This window comes from Eleutherodactylus coqui, chromosome 13 (genome assembly GCF_035609145.1).
Source record: "Eleutherodactylus coqui strain aEleCoq1 chromosome 13, aEleCoq1.hap1, whole genome shotgun sequence".
Classification (NCBI taxonomy): Eukaryota; Metazoa; Chordata; class Amphibia; order Anura; family Eleutherodactylidae; genus Eleutherodactylus; species Eleutherodactylus coqui.
Window position 1 is genome coordinate 123,241,723 of NC_089849.1, and position 18,887 is coordinate 123,260,609.

The following is an 18,887-nucleotide window of genomic DNA, read 5'->3' on the forward strand; positions in this document are numbered from 1 at the left end:
TGTAATGGGGCTGTCAGGATGACGACCTGGAAATTCTTGTTTTATGAAGAAAATGAAAAAATTATTTGTGTCACTAGATTCTAAAAGCCATCTTATTTTTCCGTCAATATAGCCTTTGTAGGGGGTGGAAACAAAGAGCAAATCCATCATTTTTGCTTCCTGCTAAGCGGTTTCTCTCAGAAAGTAGATGGAACATCAACTGATCTTTCCTGTGCTATTGGGGGAATAAAATAATGAAGGCTATCTGTAAGCAGAGAGATGGTGAGGGAATACATAGGTAACGTATAGGAGTCCAAGTCTCCAGGTCCAGGTGAATTAGATCCTAGGATACTAAAGGAATCAGCGGAGGTAATTGCTGAACCACTCGCTGGAATCTGTGAAAATTCCTGGAGAACAGAAGTCGCAGAAGATTGGAAAAAGGGCAAATGTTGTCCCCATCTTCAAAAAAAGAAGGTGGATCCAGGAAACTACAGGCCTGTGAGCCTGACTTCTATACCGGGAAAGATCTTTGAACAAATTATTAAGCAGCATGTATGCAAGTACTTGGATGAGAATGGAGTAATTAACCAGAGCCAGCATGGGGTTGTAACAAACAAGTCATACCAGACTAATCTAATTTCCTTCTATAACAGAATCACCGACTGGGTTGATCAGGGAAATATGGTGTATATAGTATATCTTGACTTTAGTAAAGTATCTTATACCATACTTATGGGAAAAAAATGCCCAAATATTGGATTGACAAGGCAACTGTTAGGTGGATTCACAACTGGCTGAGTGATCGTACTCAAAGAGTGGTCATACATGGCTGCATATGCAAGTGGAAGAATGTATCAAGTGGGGACCACAAGGCTCTGTCCTAGGCCCAGTGTGGGTCAACATTTTTATAAATGATCTGGAGGAGGGAATTGTGGGAAACTGATCAAATTTGCTGATGACACAAAGCTAGGAGGGATAGCTAACACTAGGGAAGAGAGAGAGAGGATTCAAAAAGATCTAGAAAAGCTTGAACAGTGGGCGGCGACTACCAGAATGGTATTTAACAAGGAGAAATGCAAAGTCCTACATCTGGGCAAGAAAAATGAAAAAGCACATACAGAATGGGAGGAATTGGGCTAAGCAGCAGCACATGTGAAAAAGACTTGGGTATACTAATGGATCACAGACTGAACATGAGTCAACAATGTGATGCAGCAGCCAAAAAGGCAAACACAATTCTGGGATGTATTAAGAGAAGCATAGAGTCTAGATCACATGAGGTCATTATCCCCCTCTACTCTTCCTTAGTCAGACCTCATCTGGGAATACTGGGACCAGTTCTGGGTGTAAGAGAAGCATAGAGTCTAGATCACGTGAGGTCATTATCCCCTCTACTCTTCCTTAGTCAGACCTCATCTGGGAATACTGGGTCCAGTTCTGGGCACCCCACTTTAAAAAAGACAGACAAACTGGAGCAAGTTCAGAGAAGAGTTACCAAGATAGTGGGCGGTCTGCAAATGATGCCCTATGAAGAACGGTTAAAGGATCTGGGAATGTTTAGCTTGCAGAAGGCTGAGAGGAGACTTAATAGCGGTCTACAAATATCTGAAGGGCTGTCACAGTGCAATGTGCCGTCCATGCAGAGCATCGCGCCCCAGAGCCCCCACAGTCCATGCAGAGCATCGCACCCTAGAGCCCTCACAGTGCATGCAGAGCATTGCATGCACTCAGTCCATGCAGGGCATCGCACCCCAGAGCCCCCACAGTCCATGCAGAGCATCCACCCCAGAGCCCCTACAGTCCACCGCACCCCAGAGTCCCAACAGTCCACGCAGAGCATTGCGCCCCAGAGCCCCCACAGTCCATGCAGAGCATCGCACCCTAGAGCCCTCACAGTGCATGCAGAGCATTGCATGCACTCAGTCCATGCAGGGCATCGCACCCCAGAGCCCCCACAGTCCATGCAGAGCATCCCCCCCAGAGTCCCAACAGTCCACGCAGAGCATCGCACCCCAGTCCACAAGAGCATCACACCCCAGAGCCCCCACAGTCCACACGAGCATCGCACCCCAGAGCCCCCACAGTCCACACGAGCATCGCACCCCAGAGCCCCCACAGTGAAAGCAGAGCATTGCATGCACTCAGTCCATGCAGGGCATCGCACCGCAGAGCCCCCACAGTCCATGCAGAGCATCCACCCCAGAGCCCCAACAGTCCACGCAGAGCATCGCACCCCAGTCCACACGAGCATCGCACCCCAGAGCCCCAACAGTCCACGCAGAGCATCGCACCCCAGAGCCCCCACAGTCCATGCAGAGCATCCACCCCAGAGCCCCCACAGTCCATGCAGAGCATCCACCCCAGAGCCCCCACAGTCCATGCAGAGCATCCACCCCAGAGCCCCCACAGTCCATGCAGAGCATCCACCCCAGAGCCCCAACAGTCCACGCAGAGCATCCACCCCAGAGCCCCAACAGTCCACGCAGAGCATCCACCCCAGAGCCCCAACAGTCCACGCAGAGCATCGCACCCCAGTCCACACGAGCATCGCACCCCAGAGCCCCAACAGTCCACGCAGAGCATCGCACCCCAGAGCCCCAACAGTCCATGCAGAGCATCGCACCCCAGAGCCCCTACAGTCCACGCAGAGCATCGCACCCCAGAGCCCCTACAGTCCACCGCACCCCAGAGCCCCAACAGTCCACGCAGAGCATCGCACCCCAGAGCCCCTACAGTCCACACGAGCATCGCACCCCAGTCCATGCAGAGCATCCCCCCGAGAGCCCCAACAGTCCACGCAGAGCACAGCACCCCAGAGTCCCAACAGTCCATGCAGAGCATCGCACCCCAGAGCCCCGACAGTCTATGCATTGCAGTTGTAGTGCCCTCAGCGAGTACTGCACAGACCATCCCGGCTGCGGCTCCCCCGTATACAGTGTAAGAAGCCCCACAAGCTCTTCAGCTCCAGACCAACTTTTCTGCTACAGCATCCTAGGGAACTCCAGCTCCTCCCACGCAGAGTCACGTGTCCAGTCACATGAGCGCTTCCTAGGGAACTCAAGCATGCATCCTCCCTCCCACACGAGTCACATGGGCGTGACGTCACCGCAGGTCCTGCAGGTCACTAGGATGTCGCCTGTACCGTCCGGTCAGCTGACCCCGCACACCGGAAGTGAGAGCATCTCCGAGCTGGATGTGTTGTCTGTCATTGTTGGGGCTGCGGGGAGTCACCGACCGCTGTGTGTCCCCGCGGGTGCAGGTAAGACTGCTAGCCCTCCCCCACCTCTACCGCGCCAAACACCCCCGTACATCGGGCCGTGTGATAGGCCGGTACTAGCCGCCTATCGCTGAGAACGGTGCTCCGCAGATGAAGGGCCCGTCAGCGGCGAGACCCACGTGATGGCTGTCCTCCACTCCAAAGCCCGAATGTTCTCCCCGCCATGTCCTACCACACGGCGGGTGCGGAGAGGACCCGGTGTACCGGGGTCCAGCAGCGCCGGCTGCCGCTGTACACTAGTGTCCAGTATATCAGGCCGGTAAAGCACACCTAACAGAATCCACCCCGCAGGGAAGAGGAAGCCGCAGTATCCAAGCAGGATAGGTAGAAGTGGGAGGGGTTATAATCCCGACCCGGAAGAGGACCTCTGACCCCGGCCACCCCTGGAGAGGACCCCTCACCCCCGGCCACCCCTGGAGAGGACCCCTCACCCCCGGCCACCCCTGGAGAGGACCCCTCGCCCCCCTCCCCCGGCCACCCCTGGAGAGGACCCCTCACCCCCGGCCACCCCTGGAGAGGACCCCTCGCCCCCCTCCCCCGGCCACCCCTGGAGAGGACCCCTCACCCCCGGCCACCCCTGGAGAGGACCCCTCGCCCCCCTCCCCGGCCACCCCTGGAGAGGACCCCACCCCTGTAAAGGACCCCACCCCCGTAAAGGACCCCCCGGCCACCCCTGGAGAGGACCCCACCCCCGTAAAGGACCCCCCGGCCACCCCTGGAGAGGACCCCACCCCTGGAGAGGCCCCCACCCCCGTAAAGGAGCTCCCTGGCCGCCCCTATAGAGGACTCCTCACCCCCCGGCCACCCCTGGAGAGGACCCCTCACCTCTCCCCCTTCCCGGCCACCCCTGGAGAGGACCTGCCTCGTAGAGGACCCCTCACCCCCCGGCCACCCCAATTGTGTCAAAGCTGATGGGGAGGGGGGGGGGAGGGGGTTGGACCCTCTTCTCTGTCCTGTTCTAGAAGACAGATTGTAGGGAAGAGGTGAAAAGTTCTTCTGAGAAGCTCCAGTCCTATCATAAAGGTCCCTCTGTCCCTCCGGTTCATGCGGGGGGTCTGACTCCTCCCCCGGGGAGTCTGTGGATAGAGATGAGAATGATCCGTGACCTCTGACCTGTCCTCCTCGGGTGATGTGGGAAGGGTTCTGAGAGGGTAAAGCAGGCAGAGCTACCATGATATTGAAGGTACTGGAGCTACAAGATCTGTTGAAGATTCTGAGTCTGAAGGTCCCAAACATCTTCTATTAATAAGAATGGAAGAGTTTGACTAAGACTGAATGGAAGAATCCGGATGGGAAGGTTCTTTGTACCCAGAATTATCAAGAGAAAGTATCCCTTCAGTGGGGGGGGATTCCAACCGTTGGGACAGATGACCTGAAGCTGATACTCCTGTGGCAGGAATGGTCAGGAAGGCTGGTCTTCGCTTTGAAGATGTGGGGTCCCTCCTGATGCTCCAGATGTAGAGCGGATGGGCATGGGAGGGCGCTACACAACTAGAAATACATATCAGAGATGAGACTGAGGGAAAACATTGTATCTTCTCGTCCTTCTCTAGGATCAGCAGTCACCAAGGCTATCCACCAGATCCACAGCCTTGTCTAATTCAGCCGTAGGGCCTCATGGCTTCAGTCTTGGAAGGGGGATTTGGCCTCCAAGAACAGACTGCATGCCATTCCTTGTTTGCCCCGCTTCTGAATGATCTTGAAAGGCTTTTGACGGGAAAAAAAGACTTCCCCGTTCTGCTTGGATCTTCCAGTTCCTTTCGTTTTCATAAACAACAATTCAAGAACAAAAGTCAAAAAGCTTCAGATTCCAAGAAGTCTAAATTTTCAAAAAATACCAGTGGTTTCTCACTTGAGCCTCAGAATGACCCTAAGAACACGGAGTCTCCGCACTAACGGCAGAAGAAGTCTAGCGCTGCTTGTTTCATCCTGGCAGGTCCATGGGCTCTGGATACGCTAAAAACGGGGCTTCTTCTCAAGTTCAAGAACATTACTACAGACTCGATAATACAGGATCCAGTGAGACGGGCGTTGGAAGAGGAAGTTAGCTTGTTGTTAAATAATAAGGGGTTCTTATTGAAGTCCCCAAGTTCAGAAGGGCCTTTATTCCACTCTTTTTCACAATGGATCTCTCAGGGTTACAGTAAAAAAAAATGTTTTTCCTTTCTTACAAGCATTTCAAGATTTGAGTCCAGAGCTCCTGCCATAAACTTGCCTCATCCAGGGTCTTTGGTGCCAGTAGATCTACAGGGTTGGTACTATCATGTTCCAATCCATCCTGCTTAGCAGAAATATCTGAGTCACAGTATTTCTTCAAGGCAACTTGGTTCATCTCCAGTACAAAGCACTTCGGTGGAGCATCTCTGAAGCTCCAAGAGTCTTCACAAAGATGGTGGCGGAGATGATGGCCTACATCAGGAAAAGGGACATTGTGATTATCCCCTTATCTGGACGACTTTCTGGTGTCAAGATCAGAACATCGACTTCTGGAGGACATCAGAAATGTTTGTTAAAGACCTTGGTTGGAACATCAGTATGAAGTCCAGTATGACACCCTCAACCAGATGCATTTTTCTCGGGATTTTGCTTGACTCTACTTGCTAAATGTTGTTTGTCCCTTAAGAGCTAATGAGGATTAGACCTTTTTTGACCCCTTTTTGTACTATCAGACAGGCCTTTCCATGTTAGGATTAATGACGTCTTGCATTCCAGCTGTCGGATGGGCTTAATTCCGATCTCACCCTCTTCAACGGGACATTCTTCGAGGATGGAACAATGATCTCCTGTCACTAGACCAAATGATCTGCATTGCCTCAACAGCCAGGCTTTCCCTTCTGTGGTGGACCCAACTGTCCAATCTGTCCTTGGGGGTTCCTGTATCCAAGAGACGATTAATCTGCCTGATGACGGATAGCAGTCCATGGGGAGATGGGGTTTCATTATGGCCTGTGGGAGCCTGTTCATCTAGCACAGTTCTCAAACTACAAGGAGATTCTAGTGATTTATTACACCTTGAAGACCCATCTTCCTCAGGTGCAGAACAAGGATGTGAGACTCTTAACAGACAACACAACAGCTGTCATACCTCAATCATTGGGGAGGAACGACATCCCACTCCTTGATGGCTTTAACCAATGGGATTTTTTTCACTGGCCGAAACGTATCCTTTCCTTGATGGCAGGCCACCTTGGTGGGAAAAGACAGTGGTGTAGTAGATTGAGCAGGGTCAGACTGAAGCAATCAGAGTATTGCCTAAATCTGATAGAGAAGTGGGGAGTCCCAACAATAGATGTATTTGCCAACCCAGACAATGTACAACCAGGAGGTTTTACTCTCTCCATCCCTCGGACCATCGCCTAGGTCTTGGACGCTTTTACACCTCTTATGTTTAATTTCTCTACTAATACAGAAGATCAGACTCAACAAAGCCTGGGTCGTTCTGATTGCTCCGTTTTGGCCCAGGAGACCTTGGTTCTCATCCCTGGCAGTGGACCAGCCTGGATACTTCCCGCATGAAGGCATCTGTTATTTCAGGGTCCAGTCTTCCACCCCCAAATCCCGAACTTATGTTTGACAGTATGGATGCTGAAAGGCTGATATTAAAACATAGGGGTTACCCATCCTGCGATATCTACGTTACTCACTAGCAGAAAATAAGTCACTTCTGACATTTATCTCGGGGAGTGGAAGGCCTTTACGTTGTGCTCAGGGCAGGCTAGATCCCTTCAAAGAACCAGACATCCCTCTTATACTTGAAGTTTTACAGGCGGATCTTGAGGAGGGTCTCAGACCTAGAACTATCAGCTCTTAGTGCCTTTCTTGATTTAAAAGTTAGCTTTTCATTCCTGGGTCAAGAGGCTTGTGACAGCAAATACGCTTGAAGGCCGTTTACACGGACGATAATCGCGCAAAATTTGTTCAAACAAATGAAAATGCTGGATAATCATTACGTCTAATTGCAAAACATCGTTTACTATTCATTTACTCACATTCAACTAGCAAAAAAATCTCTGGTCCGCTGACTTCTCACTGCGTGTAAACGCTGTCCGCCCGGTGTATGCATAGAATGTGCAGCGCTGAGCGAGGAGTCAGCCATTTGTCTAAACGCTCTGCGCGGGCGCTGACAACTTAGCAGTGACGTCGGCGCTTGTGCAGTCATTTAGCCATCAGTCGTCCTGCGTGAAGCGTTAGAACTGGAGAGAGGCCAGGGTTTCCTTCATGGAACCTAAACTTGGGTTTATCAGTTTTGTCTGCTCCTCTTTTTGAAGCTTTTGGAAAATGTTTCTTTTCAGTAAAGTAGCCTTTTCGCTGGGTATTACTACTGCTAGAAGAGTTGGTGAGCTTGGTGCCCTCTCGGCTTTTCCTCCATATAGCACCATTTTAGAGGATAGAGTAGAGGTGTAACTTGAAGCTGCCGGGCCCCAGTGCAAAATCTGGAACTGAACCCCCAACTATAAAGCTTCATTGATAGTATTGGTTTGCAATATGGGGAAGAGAGACTTTATGGGCTCCTGGGCCCAGGTGCAACTGCACCCTCTGCACCGCATATACGCACACCCCTGGGATAGAGTAACTATGTGAACTTTACCCACTTTTGTTCTAAAAGTAGTTTCAGAGTTGCATAAAAATCAGGGGATAATCTTGCCTTCCTTTTTCAGTGATCCAAGTAATGACCAGGAAGAATCTTCCCACTGCCTTTTGGTTCACCTTGATGTTACTGGAGATGGGAGATCTTCTGAGAATCTTCTCTTGCACCTTCAGGGGAAGTATAGGGGTTGTGCAGCTAGCCGTTCTGCTGTTGGCAGGTGGACCAGGCAGCTATCTCGTTGGCTTTGGAGATGAAGGGGAGATTAGAGATGGGTCGGTAGATGGCAGCATCAGTCGCGTCCAGAGTCGGCTTCTTTAGCAGTGGGGATATGATGGCGTGTTTGAAAGGAGAGGGAAAGATGCCAGAGGTCAGAGAGAGGTTGAATATAGTGGTGAGATGGGAGATGACCACTGGGGAGAGGGACCGGAGGAGGTGTGACGGGCGAGGGTCGCTAGCGCAGGTGGTGGGGCGAGCAGAGAAGAGCAATTATAGTCTTCGTTTAAATCCTGTAGCTGAGCTTTCCTTTGGCCAAAAAGTCTTGCAGACCATTATTCCTCTCTAGATATTGGCTTCTTTTTATAGCTCTCCAGGGCTGCCAACATGGGTGAGAGCGTAAAAGTGTGATTACACTTACTGGTAACTGGTAAAAATATAGAAACGCCTTAGAAATGCTTGGAATTTTAATAGTTGGTACTGAGCTGCCTTTTGATCCCTGCTTGGCTGAGCACATTCCCGCCACATTTGTGTTTACTTCACCTCTTGCCCTGCTCTGGGGGGTTTTGGGAGCCGGCTGGTAACAGCAGCTGAGTGGCTCTAACCACTGACCAATGGAAGTTTGTTGCTTGGCAGATGTTCACTTCTGCCCAGCGGCATCTGTGTTAACTTACCTCCACTTAGTCGGTCTCTACATGTTCTATTGAAATATGATTTATAATCCTCTGCACGTGTGTATAGATATACGACATATAAGGGGTGTTATTACCGGGTGAGAGCGTTCTGTGACAGTCGGTATGTGACATCTTTCCGATAAGTTGCCTTCTGTTCAGGGTACAATATGAAGTGGGTTTAGAAGTCTCTCTATGCAGGAAGCATCGTTAAAAGTTACAGGAATGTTTCCTGCATAATACGTTTTTAACCCCATGTATGCCTGTGTATTGTTAATTTGAATTATGCAAATTGCAGACTCCTCCTTGGCTTAAAAAACACCTGAAAATGCCAAAAGGAGTATTTTTCTTTTGCTCTTCTGGAAAAGATGTGCTGCTACCTCTTCCCACATGCCCACATATGGTCCCACGCCTTCTGTCCATGGTGGCCCCGTCGGGCAGTATGAGAAGTGCGTGCAGGTCCTACTTTTTTCTGTGCGCGCCGAACACACTCATCAGAATGACCCATTTGAAATCAATAGGTCCTATTCTCTGTGTTTGGCGCGTGAATATTTTACGTGTGCAAATACGGTCGTGTGAAGAGGCCCTTACAGCTATTTCCACAAAGTTACATGTATAGGATAGAAAATCATTAGAAATGTGAGGTCATAAATCAGTGTAACTAAACTCTGGTGTGATGTCACCAATAAAATATGCACAGGGGCATTCATAAGATTACAAACATTAACACGTTCCTAAACACTGGTGTCCACATAGCAGGTAATGGGGTCCACGAGATCCCGGCGTCCGGTCACTCCTGCGCACGTCCCACCTTCAGCTGAGTCCAGCGCAGGTAAAGGGGATGGGAAATGACAGAGACCTACGCGAGCGCGCCTGTCCGGTTTATACACCCATGATGTCATTGAAGACACAACACAGGCTCCGGATCATATGTTAGCAACTAACATTGCCATCAAGGTTCCTTTGTGTCCCCGTTGTGTCATTGACGCCCCACAGTCCTGGTCACTTGGCATGAAAGTCTCCCCAGATCGCAGCTTCTAAACACACGACACCTCTAGGAGGACTCTAATTTTTAGCTCTTGCCCAGAGAAGTGCCATTGGATTGTTGCTATGTGGACAGTGACATGAGTAAAGCTTTCCTGAGAGATACAATATTACATGTTATATCACTGATTACTCAAAAGGTCGGTAATTCGGGATTATTTTGATTGACAGATTGGAGTCAGGAAGGATTTTTTTCCCCCTTTTAAGGAGGAGTATTGGCTTCTACCTCATAGGGGTTTTTCCTTCCTCTGGATCAACATTGGGGGGTGACGGGCTAAATGGGTGGACTTAAGTCTTTTTTCAGCTTAACATACTATGTTACTAAGCTGCGCTGTCCAGATATGTACAGTTTTTGGAGCAGCCCCCCAGCAGTAGGTATTGCTGTGTGCAAAGAAGCCTGGTGTAGGACATGGGGAGACCGTGAACTGAGTGCCTGAGTGCATAGAAGACAGGAACGTGTCTGGGATAAGTGTTCTGGTTGGCATTTGTACAGCTGGTGTAGTCCACCGGTGGAGAACCCCTGCCCTCTATACTACACCAATATAACATGGCACCTAACATGCCTTCCTAGATCCCTCATGCACTGCTTTGTATAGCTACCTTTTATAATATGACATTCAATATATCTCTTCTTTTTGTTTTTAATAGGGTCAGTTGGCAAGAAATGTGTGTCTATTAAACCCAGCCGGTGGTGTGAAGTCTCTCCATGTGTTTGTGTTCAACCTGCATGTAGGATATGTTTGATAAGTTTAAGATGGAGAAAGACAGAGATCAATTGACAGAAACTATATTGAGTCTGACCTTCAGGATCCTCTACTTGTTGACTGGAGGGGTGAGAAGTGTCTATTGTCATAATACTGGGTCTTAAGTAAATATTGACTGCTTCTATTGAGGAGTAACAATTTTTGTTCCTAACTTCATAGCAATATGTTATTGAGAAGAAGACTGATGGGAGTAAATCAGCCAGCAGTTGTAGTGAATCAGAAGACCTGGATGAGACTCAGAGCACCACTGGAGAGCCTTCACCTCCCTACGAAAGAAATGGGACAATTAATTATCAGAAGATCCTAGAAATCGCCAACAAGATTGTTCAACTGCTGACTGGAGAGGTGAGCGCCGCCGGGGATGCTGGGACACTGTACAGTAACGGCAATAGAGGTGTGTGAAGGATGACCGTATCATTGTGTTGTCAGGTTCCTGTAAGATATCAGGATGTCACCATCTACTTCTCCATGGAGGAGTGGGAGTATCTAGAAGGACACAAGGATCTGTACCAAGATGTAATAACTCAGAATCTCAGGCTCCTCACGTCACTGGGTAAGAGATGGTTTGAAGGTTAATAATCAGGATCTTAGTAATGTTTGGTGATATTTCTAAAATGATATATTTCTTTTAAACAGGTCACAAAAATATTGAGGAAATGCCTGATGATTCCTCATCAGAACCTTCAAACCTTCATTCCACTACAGAACTCTCAAAATGTGTTTCACGCCCAAATATTTTGTTTAATAATCTAGATGAAGAGTCCATCTCCTGTGAGGAAAATGAAGACCTATCGGGCACGGACATCTACAAAGACACAGATTATAAGCAACAGTATTCACCATGCTCGGTGCATATGGAAGTTGTTGGGTATGAAGAAGAGGATATGATAGATACTGACATTTATATACCTATTGATCACCCAGTACAATCTCCATTTACTTCTATAACTGGAAAAATGGACTCAAGTGAGGGGGGGAATCATGAGGACATTGACGTTATTACCATCCCAGATCAGTCTCCAACTCGATTTGAGGACAGTGAAGAATATAATTGGTCAGATAATGAAAAAGAAATAGATTGTGAGGTCCTGAAGAAGCCTAAGAATTCCATTAACAACTTGTATCAGAAGTCTCTTCCTTCGGGTCTTCAAACTCCACATAAGGACAAAAATGTCTCACTTCATGAAGGATCTTTCACAGAAGCTCTTGACCATACGGTTGAGGATACAGATTCTCCATCTTTTATCTGCTTTGAATGTGGAAAGTGTCTTCCTACTCAGTCGGCTCTGGTCACCCACCAAGAGGGTCATATTAAAGCAAGCAAGTGTTCAGTAGTAAATGGAAGGAAATCCTTTACCCGCAACCCCATTCCAAAACCGGATTTGAGCGCAGAAGTATTTAAATGTCAGATCTGTGGACTATGTTTCAACAATGCAATTGAACTTGTTACCCACCATCAGGTTCATATCAAGAAGCCATATTCATGTTCAATATGTGGGAGGGGATTTTACAGCCGGTCAGGTCTGGTCACGCATCAGAAAACCCATGCATTCCAGAGGCTCTATGATTGTCTCACATGTGGCAAAACTTTTATTTCAAACGCTCATCTCATGTTGCATCAAGAGGCACACGCTGAAGCCGGGGCCAGTTCAGGGAGCGGGCTGGATGCCGGAGATGGTTCGGGAGGAGACTCTCATCAGCCTGACTACCAGCATTTCGGCAGCCAAGATAAATTATTCTCTTGCTCTATATGTGGAGAATGCTTCTATAGCAGTGAACATTTCCTACAGCATCAGAAAAGCCACTTCAAGAGTGATCCTCTCATGTGCACAGATTGCGGGAAGCTCTTCATGCGAAAGTCAGGACTCTCCAAGCATCAGAGAGTCGTCCACCGAGGAGATGTAGCGCTGATTTGTGCCTCATGCGGAAAAGGCTTTGCTTGCAAATCGGAGCTCTCTAGACACATGGCTGTTCATTCAGGACAGAAGCCGTACACTTGTACCGAGTGCGGGAAGTGCTTCTCCTTTAAATCCGCTCTCGTAAGGCATCAAAGGATTCACACTGGAGACAGACTGCGATACTGCCCTGAATGCGGGAAGGGATTTTCATGCAATTCCGAGCTCCTTCGGCATCAATCTGTTCATCAGTAAACATTTTAATATTTTACATACAACATTCATGTGCATTTGGCCCTAATATTTCCCCTCGTGTCATTCTCACAGGGATCCATAAGACTGAAATAGAAGTGTTTACAATGAGAGAACCTCACAACCAGAGGGAATTTAGTTGCCCTTTTGCCTGTTTTTGACATTCGCTAGTGATTTTTAAAGGGGTTGTCTGCTGGTTTTTACTTTTTTCTTTTTCTGCACACTTGCATAGCCATAAAACAGAAAATTTTGCCTTGCCTGTAATGTTACTGTCCCCGAGTCCGAAGGCAGCATATACATATGGTCCCTTCTGTGCTGTCTGAGGATGAGGAGGGAAATAAGCTAACCTATATTCACCGTTTCAAGGTTTCTACCACTTTGGTCCGTCCGGGTTTTCACTTCATATTACATGTCATCTAAGCTCTTGACTGTTGGGGCCAAGCACTGATTTCAGTGATGCTAACGCTGAGGCCAGTGATTGGCTGCAGTGATCACTAACTTAGACGGCGACGATCTGTGTCCTGGAAGTAAGTGGAGATAGTTAGGACTAGAGATGAGCGAGTATACTCGCTAAGGCACATTACTCGAGCGAGTAGTGCCTCAGCCGAGTATCTCCCCGCTCGTCTCTAAAGATTCGGGGGCCGGCGACGGGCGGGGAGAGCGGGGAGGAACGGAGGGGAGATCTCTCCCTCTCTCCCCCCGCTCCCCGCCTCAACTCACCTGTCATCCGTGCCGGCCCCCGAATCTTTAGAGACGAGCGGGGAGCTACTCGGCTAAGGCACTACTAGCTCAAGTAATGTGCCTTAGCGAGTATACTCGCTCATCTCTAGTTAGGACCCTTACAACGGTGAGTATAGGTCCGTTTATAATCTTATAGCTATGTAAGCATGTGGAAAGACAATCCACCAGACAACACTTTTAATGTCCTAATAAAATAAGTTGGAAAGAAAATCACAGGCGACTGCCATGTTCTATTTCTCAGACAGCCGTATTGTTCGCTAACGCAAGTGTATAATGTGAGGACCCACAAACCAACTTCCCACATTTCAATTTCCTGGACCCCTTTGAAAGTGAACAGTGGGTTGGGGGGGTTTAGTCAGTTAGGGCTTTTTTACACGGCCAAGAAACCGTTCAGATTCCCGGCGATCAACGAGAATCGGAACAATTATTGTTTAGTCTAAATGCCTGAGCGACGATTGATGAATTTGTTCGTCGTTCAGTTTCCGCAGGCCTAAAAACAGAACGACTGATCGTCCGTGTAAAGAGGCAGTCATGTCTATGAACAGCTGCTGGTTTACTGTGGATGGAGGCGGGTGGGCTGGAACGATCCCCGGCTGCTCCACCTACATTCACTAGCGATGATCGTTTCCTATAAAAGCACCCGTAGTCGGGGCTGAACTTTGTAAGTTTCTTCTGGAGTCACATGGTGTGCGCATATAAAGCCTTATAGAAAATGGTACACTATAGAGTGGAGCGATCCCATGGCATTGATCCCACGTATGGGACTTTTCCCAGAACAAGATTGGAACAATCGCCTGTCTCCCACCAAGAATCGCGAGCGCTCTCCAGCGGGGGCTTCAGACATCCATCTGCCATCGCTTGAAGAGCTGCTAATTCTTCATGTGGATATGGCTTTCAGGAGTGCGGTGAAGACGCTTGCACTCTGGAAGTCACTTAATGTTGCTGCTGTCAGTCACATTACAGTCATCCAACGAACAGCGGACCTCGTGGTATTTTTTTCATTATCACTGCTATGGGGTCCTCCAGGAGATGGGGGCAGCACTCTGTACAAACTCAAGCTTGGAAATGGCTTCTTTGCTATCTCAAACATTGCAGTGGGTAAATCAATGGCTAGTTTCTAAAGAGATCTGCCTCCATCTACTTGGGACTTATAGATTGGGACGTTGGCTCGCATCCCTCAGAGGGGCGCCGGAACCTTATTATTAAACCCCAATGTGGCTGTTTTTGTATAGTTTGTTGGGGCCCTATTTAAGGCTTCTCTGGTTTTTATTACTGTGGTCTTGGGACTGCCATTTTTATGGAGGGAGGGCATATAGCAGGCACCTCATACATTGGGAGGGAGAATCCGTAAATTGCTGTAACGCTGAGTTGTAGTTTTCGCATTTGTTCCTATTTATTGTGGCTGTGTTGGTAAATAATAACTTGAATGAATGTGGGCGCGCCCCGTGGGGTAGGGGAAGCTTCACATTCAGGCATATGGCATGTAAGAGGATCGTAGGCACGCTACATCACACGATCCTTCTGCCTGCTGAATCCCAGCCGCCCGTGGACATGAGGCCTTAATATAGGAGGGGGTTCAGACTTATGCTACCACATTATTGTAGTTTTGTACTTTTTATTCTTCCACCCTAAATAATTTTTGTTTTTCAGTGGAATTGTACAGATAACGGGTCACATGGCGGGGGAGAGAAATCTGAAATGATTCATCTTTGTTGAAAAGCCTGGCCTTTAAACAGGGGTGTGTAGACTTTTCATATCCACTGATAGATGCAGTGTTTTAGTATCCACATGGTTTGGGCTATATAGTGTGGAGTAACAGGAACTATTGTAGTAGGAGAACCGTGAGCGTATATGGGGGGTTCTGTTGTAGCTATGTAATATACATGTATCTTACATCTCTCTGCACTCATCATTACGGCTGCTGAAGATGGCGTCTTGCAAATGAGGGGAAGCTTCTGTAGACAGGGTCACAGATAGAAATTATTTCACTACACATTCCTGTTGAGGTAGCAGGACTTGTAATAATGTCTTATTTAATTGGAGCTTTATTGCAGTTCTTTAGAGGTTGTGGTGGTTAATGGAAAACTGCAGAGTAGTTGCCACTGTCATGTCTGCTCTGGAGGAGCCATGCCAACGGTCCCATGATTGCTCCCCACCAACCCCAGTCCTTGGGAACCTGTCAGCACATTTCAACTACATTATGAGATGCAAAGGTGCTAGAGCAGGGTGGTCCGTGGAGAAATGGGCGCATGCACACGCTCTCATTGTGCACGGGAGACCTGGTAAGTATGAGACAGCTTCGCGGACCCCCTGCTCCCTCACCCTTTGAGCCTGATAATGTAGATCATGGGGCTCAAACATGCTGATGGGTCCCTTTCAACACTTTGTACCATAATACTGTAAAAATCCTACTTAATATCTGAATTGTGTAATATATGAAAATAAGTCATGTCTGTTTTGTATTGCAGGAGTCTGTACCTGACCTCCATGGTTCTGCCTATGGCTAGGACGGCTGATGATAATACTACAGGGAGCCTCTCAGGAGAAGAAAATACTTTATAATGTGCAATCTCTTAACTCAGGTTCATCTATTTAAACAATCTAAAGCCGTTTTCCACTCAAAACCAGAAATTCCTTGTATTGAATTCACTATCGAATCTCAGAGGCAGCATGAGGACAAAAGAATCAGGTAGTTGTAGGAACCCACCAAAGACCTTATTAACGTTCATCTTCCTGGACGCTTTTCATTAGACATTGGGAGAATGAGATATTGAAGTATCTACAACCATATAAGGTAATAAGTGGAACTAGGCTGGCCATACACGACAGATTTTGGATTACTGAAGAGGTGAATTTAGATCATTTTCTGCTATTGGCGCCTCTTCACAAGAGGAATGAGCGTGACCGATGCTCACCGGTGGCACATTTCTGGACAAGTTAATCTGCCATGTTGGATTTTTTTTGGTCGTCAGCTGCTGAAGATTCATATCGAATGACACGTCTGCATCCCAAGAAAGGAAGCACAGACTAGGTCACATAATACCTTCAGAGAACAATCAGTGATTTGTCCTTGTAACTGATGGCATTGTCCTAGACGAACAGGGAAGTCCTACAGAAATCGCCCCTCTGAAATCCTTAATGTATGGACAACTTTCGGCTTTAAATGGAACAATGTTGGGTTCTGTGTGGTGCAAAATTAAATTTTATTGTCCCAACATAATTTTTACTTATTTTATGTAAATGTTTTATATGGTTGGAAAAATAAATACATTCTACTCTTTCAGCAATAATAACTTGTGTTAAAGACCGAGCTTAGGTTTTAGGTGTATTCTCATATTTTTGGTGCCCCATATGTGCTTCTTTGTAAACCATCTAGTGCCAGAAATGTTCCATTTATAATTTGTGAGGTGCCTTAATATTCATTTAACCCTTACTCGCACCATTGACGTACATCATGGAATCCCCTTAGTTGGTGCACCACACCCTTCATGTATGTCATGGTGATCGCATCGTGCAATCACTGTGAGAATCTGGCTCTCGTTCACTGCTGATCTTCAGCTGTAATGGTTGGGATCCTAGAAACTTCTGATCTCAGGTATTTAACCACTTAGATGCCTGTGGTTATACAGATCAGGATCCACTCTGTCATTCATTATTGGGTATGTTCACATGGCGAAATTTGGCACAGAATTTTCCCAGGCGAATTCCACCTCAAAGACTGCGTCAAAAGCGGCATCTTTTTGCAGAATTTTTAGCGCAGATAGAGCAAATTCCATCTGCCTATCTGCGCCAAAATCAACAGCAAAAGGGCGCCAAAATTGATGCAGGTTTTGTGGCAAATTTCCCAGTGTGAAAATACCCCAATAATGATGGTTCTGAGCAGGTAGGAGTGATATCATAAAAGGGGCCTCCGCTGCCAGGCAGTCAGGCTACTGCATAGTATTGGATATCCAATACGCAGACATACATTGCAAGTTGAGCCAATCCACTGTCTGACGTCTGAAGACATTCTGATTGAAGGCTGTATAGCTCCAATGTCGGAAGACATCCGGCAGGGTATTCTTACTGTATATTACTGACCGCTCTGTTGACGGGGGGCCTCTCCAGCATGTCCCATACCGCAGTACTGGCTCTAGCCAGCAGATGGCGCCATTGTATAATGGCAGAAAAAGAAAGCCCCCTAGAAAACCCTGAATCCAAAATTGGATTGCAAAGGGTTAAAAAGGCAGTGCTCTGCAGATCAAAAGCCAGGAGCACAGCATTCTGGTGGCTGGAGAACGGATGAAGCATGTCAGTTAATGGCTTCTAGAAGTTGGAGGTCGTCAACAAGAGAGCCCAACATCTGCTGAACTAATGGAAGGTGGAGCCAAGAGACCATAGTCTAAGCCGTTTTTTTTAATGTTTCTAGGCCATTTTTCAAAGATCCAGTGCAGCACCTGTTTTGACAGGATATTTAGGTACATATACACTTTCTCCATAAATTAGGCTTCTGTATTTATAAGTGTATATGTCATCAAAGCAAATTTTAAGATACATTGCATAGTACTGATATACACTCATTGTCAAAAACAATCCCTCCCCTAAAAGTTGTTGTCGGATTGATGAAACTTTCTCTGAGTGATTGTAAGATTGATATAAAGAAGTGATTACAATATCAGAGCAAAAGTATCATTTATTGAAGAAAACTGAACTATTAAAGGGAAGCTCTAGTACCCTGTTGCACAGTCTCTAGCTTGGATACAAGATGTGATACATGGAGGCTCTAGTACCCTGTTACGCCGTCTCTAGCTTGGATGCAAGATATGACACGGGCAGCCACCGAGGCTCTAGTACCTTGTTGGGCCGCCTCTAGCTTGTATACACAACATGATACGGGTTCCGTATGGTATCCTGTAGCATATCGCTCCACATTGGCTGTAACTGAGCGTTTGGATCATGTAAACTTGAAGGCTGTTGAAGTTGACGTCCCACAGTCTCATACATGTTCTATTAGCGATAAATCTGACAACCGGGCAGACCACAGAAGTGTGGCAATTAGAGATGAGCGAGTATACTCGCTAAGGCTTACTACTTGAGTGAGTAGTGCCGTAGTCGAGTATCTGCCCACTTGTCTCTAAAGATTCGGCTGCCGGTGGGGGGCGCGGAGTGGCCGGGGAGAGCGGGGAGGAACGGAGGGGAGATCTCTCTCTGCCCCCTGCCGCAACTCACCTGTCACCCGCACCCAAATCTTAAGAGACGAGCGGGCAGATACTTGACTAAGACACAATTCGCTCGAGTAGTTAGCCTTAGCGAGTATACTCGCTCATCTCTAGTGGCAATGTTGTGGAGGCATTGCTCTGAGACCCTAGCTGTGCGCAGCTGAGCTTTATTCTACTGGCAAATACCTCTTGGAAGCTGTCATAAGAGGCAACATGGCTGCAGACTGTCCTGAACATATCGCTGAGCTGTCATTGTCCTTCCTAC

The 18,887-nt window shown here is 47.7% G+C and overlaps 1 protein-coding gene across 2 annotated transcripts; it reads left to right on the forward strand.

The window, feature by feature from the left end:
• The first annotated feature begins 3,112 nt into the window (after nucleotides 1-3,112).
• Nucleotides 3,113-16,711, forward strand: LOC136588081 (oocyte zinc finger protein XlCOF7.1-like). Of its 2 annotated transcripts, XM_066587023.1 has the most exons (7): nucleotides 3,113-3,238; nucleotides 10,421-10,604; nucleotides 10,696-10,881; nucleotides 10,966-11,089; nucleotides 11,173-12,682; nucleotides 15,075-15,162; nucleotides 15,893-16,711. In XM_066587023.1, exons 2-6 carry the CDS (start codon nucleotides 10,509-10,511, stop codon nucleotides 15,124-15,126), a joined length of 1,968 nt encoding a protein of 655 aa, XP_066443120.1. In that variant the 5' UTR covers nucleotides 3,113-3,238; nucleotides 10,421-10,508; the 3' UTR covers nucleotides 15,127-15,162; nucleotides 15,893-16,711. The 2 variants fall into 2 exon arrangements, with proteins under 2 accessions (XP_066443120.1, XP_066443119.1); XM_066587022.1 differs by lacking the exon at nucleotides 15,075-15,162.
• Nucleotides 16,712-18,887: the final 2,176 nt, after the last annotated feature.

Coding starts and splice junctions, on each gene's coding strand:
- LOC136588081 (XM_066587022.1), top strand. CDS start 10,509: ATGTTTGATAAGTTTAAGATGGAGAAAGACAGAGATCAATTGACAGAA. Junction 10,605..10,695: donor TCTACTTGTTGACTGGAGGG/GTGAGAAGTGTC, acceptor CTAACTTCATAG/CAATATGTTATTGAGAAGAA. Junction 12,683..15,892: donor CGGCATCAATCTGTTCATCA/GTAAACATTTTA, acceptor TTTGTATTGCAG/GAGTCTGTACCTGACCTCCA.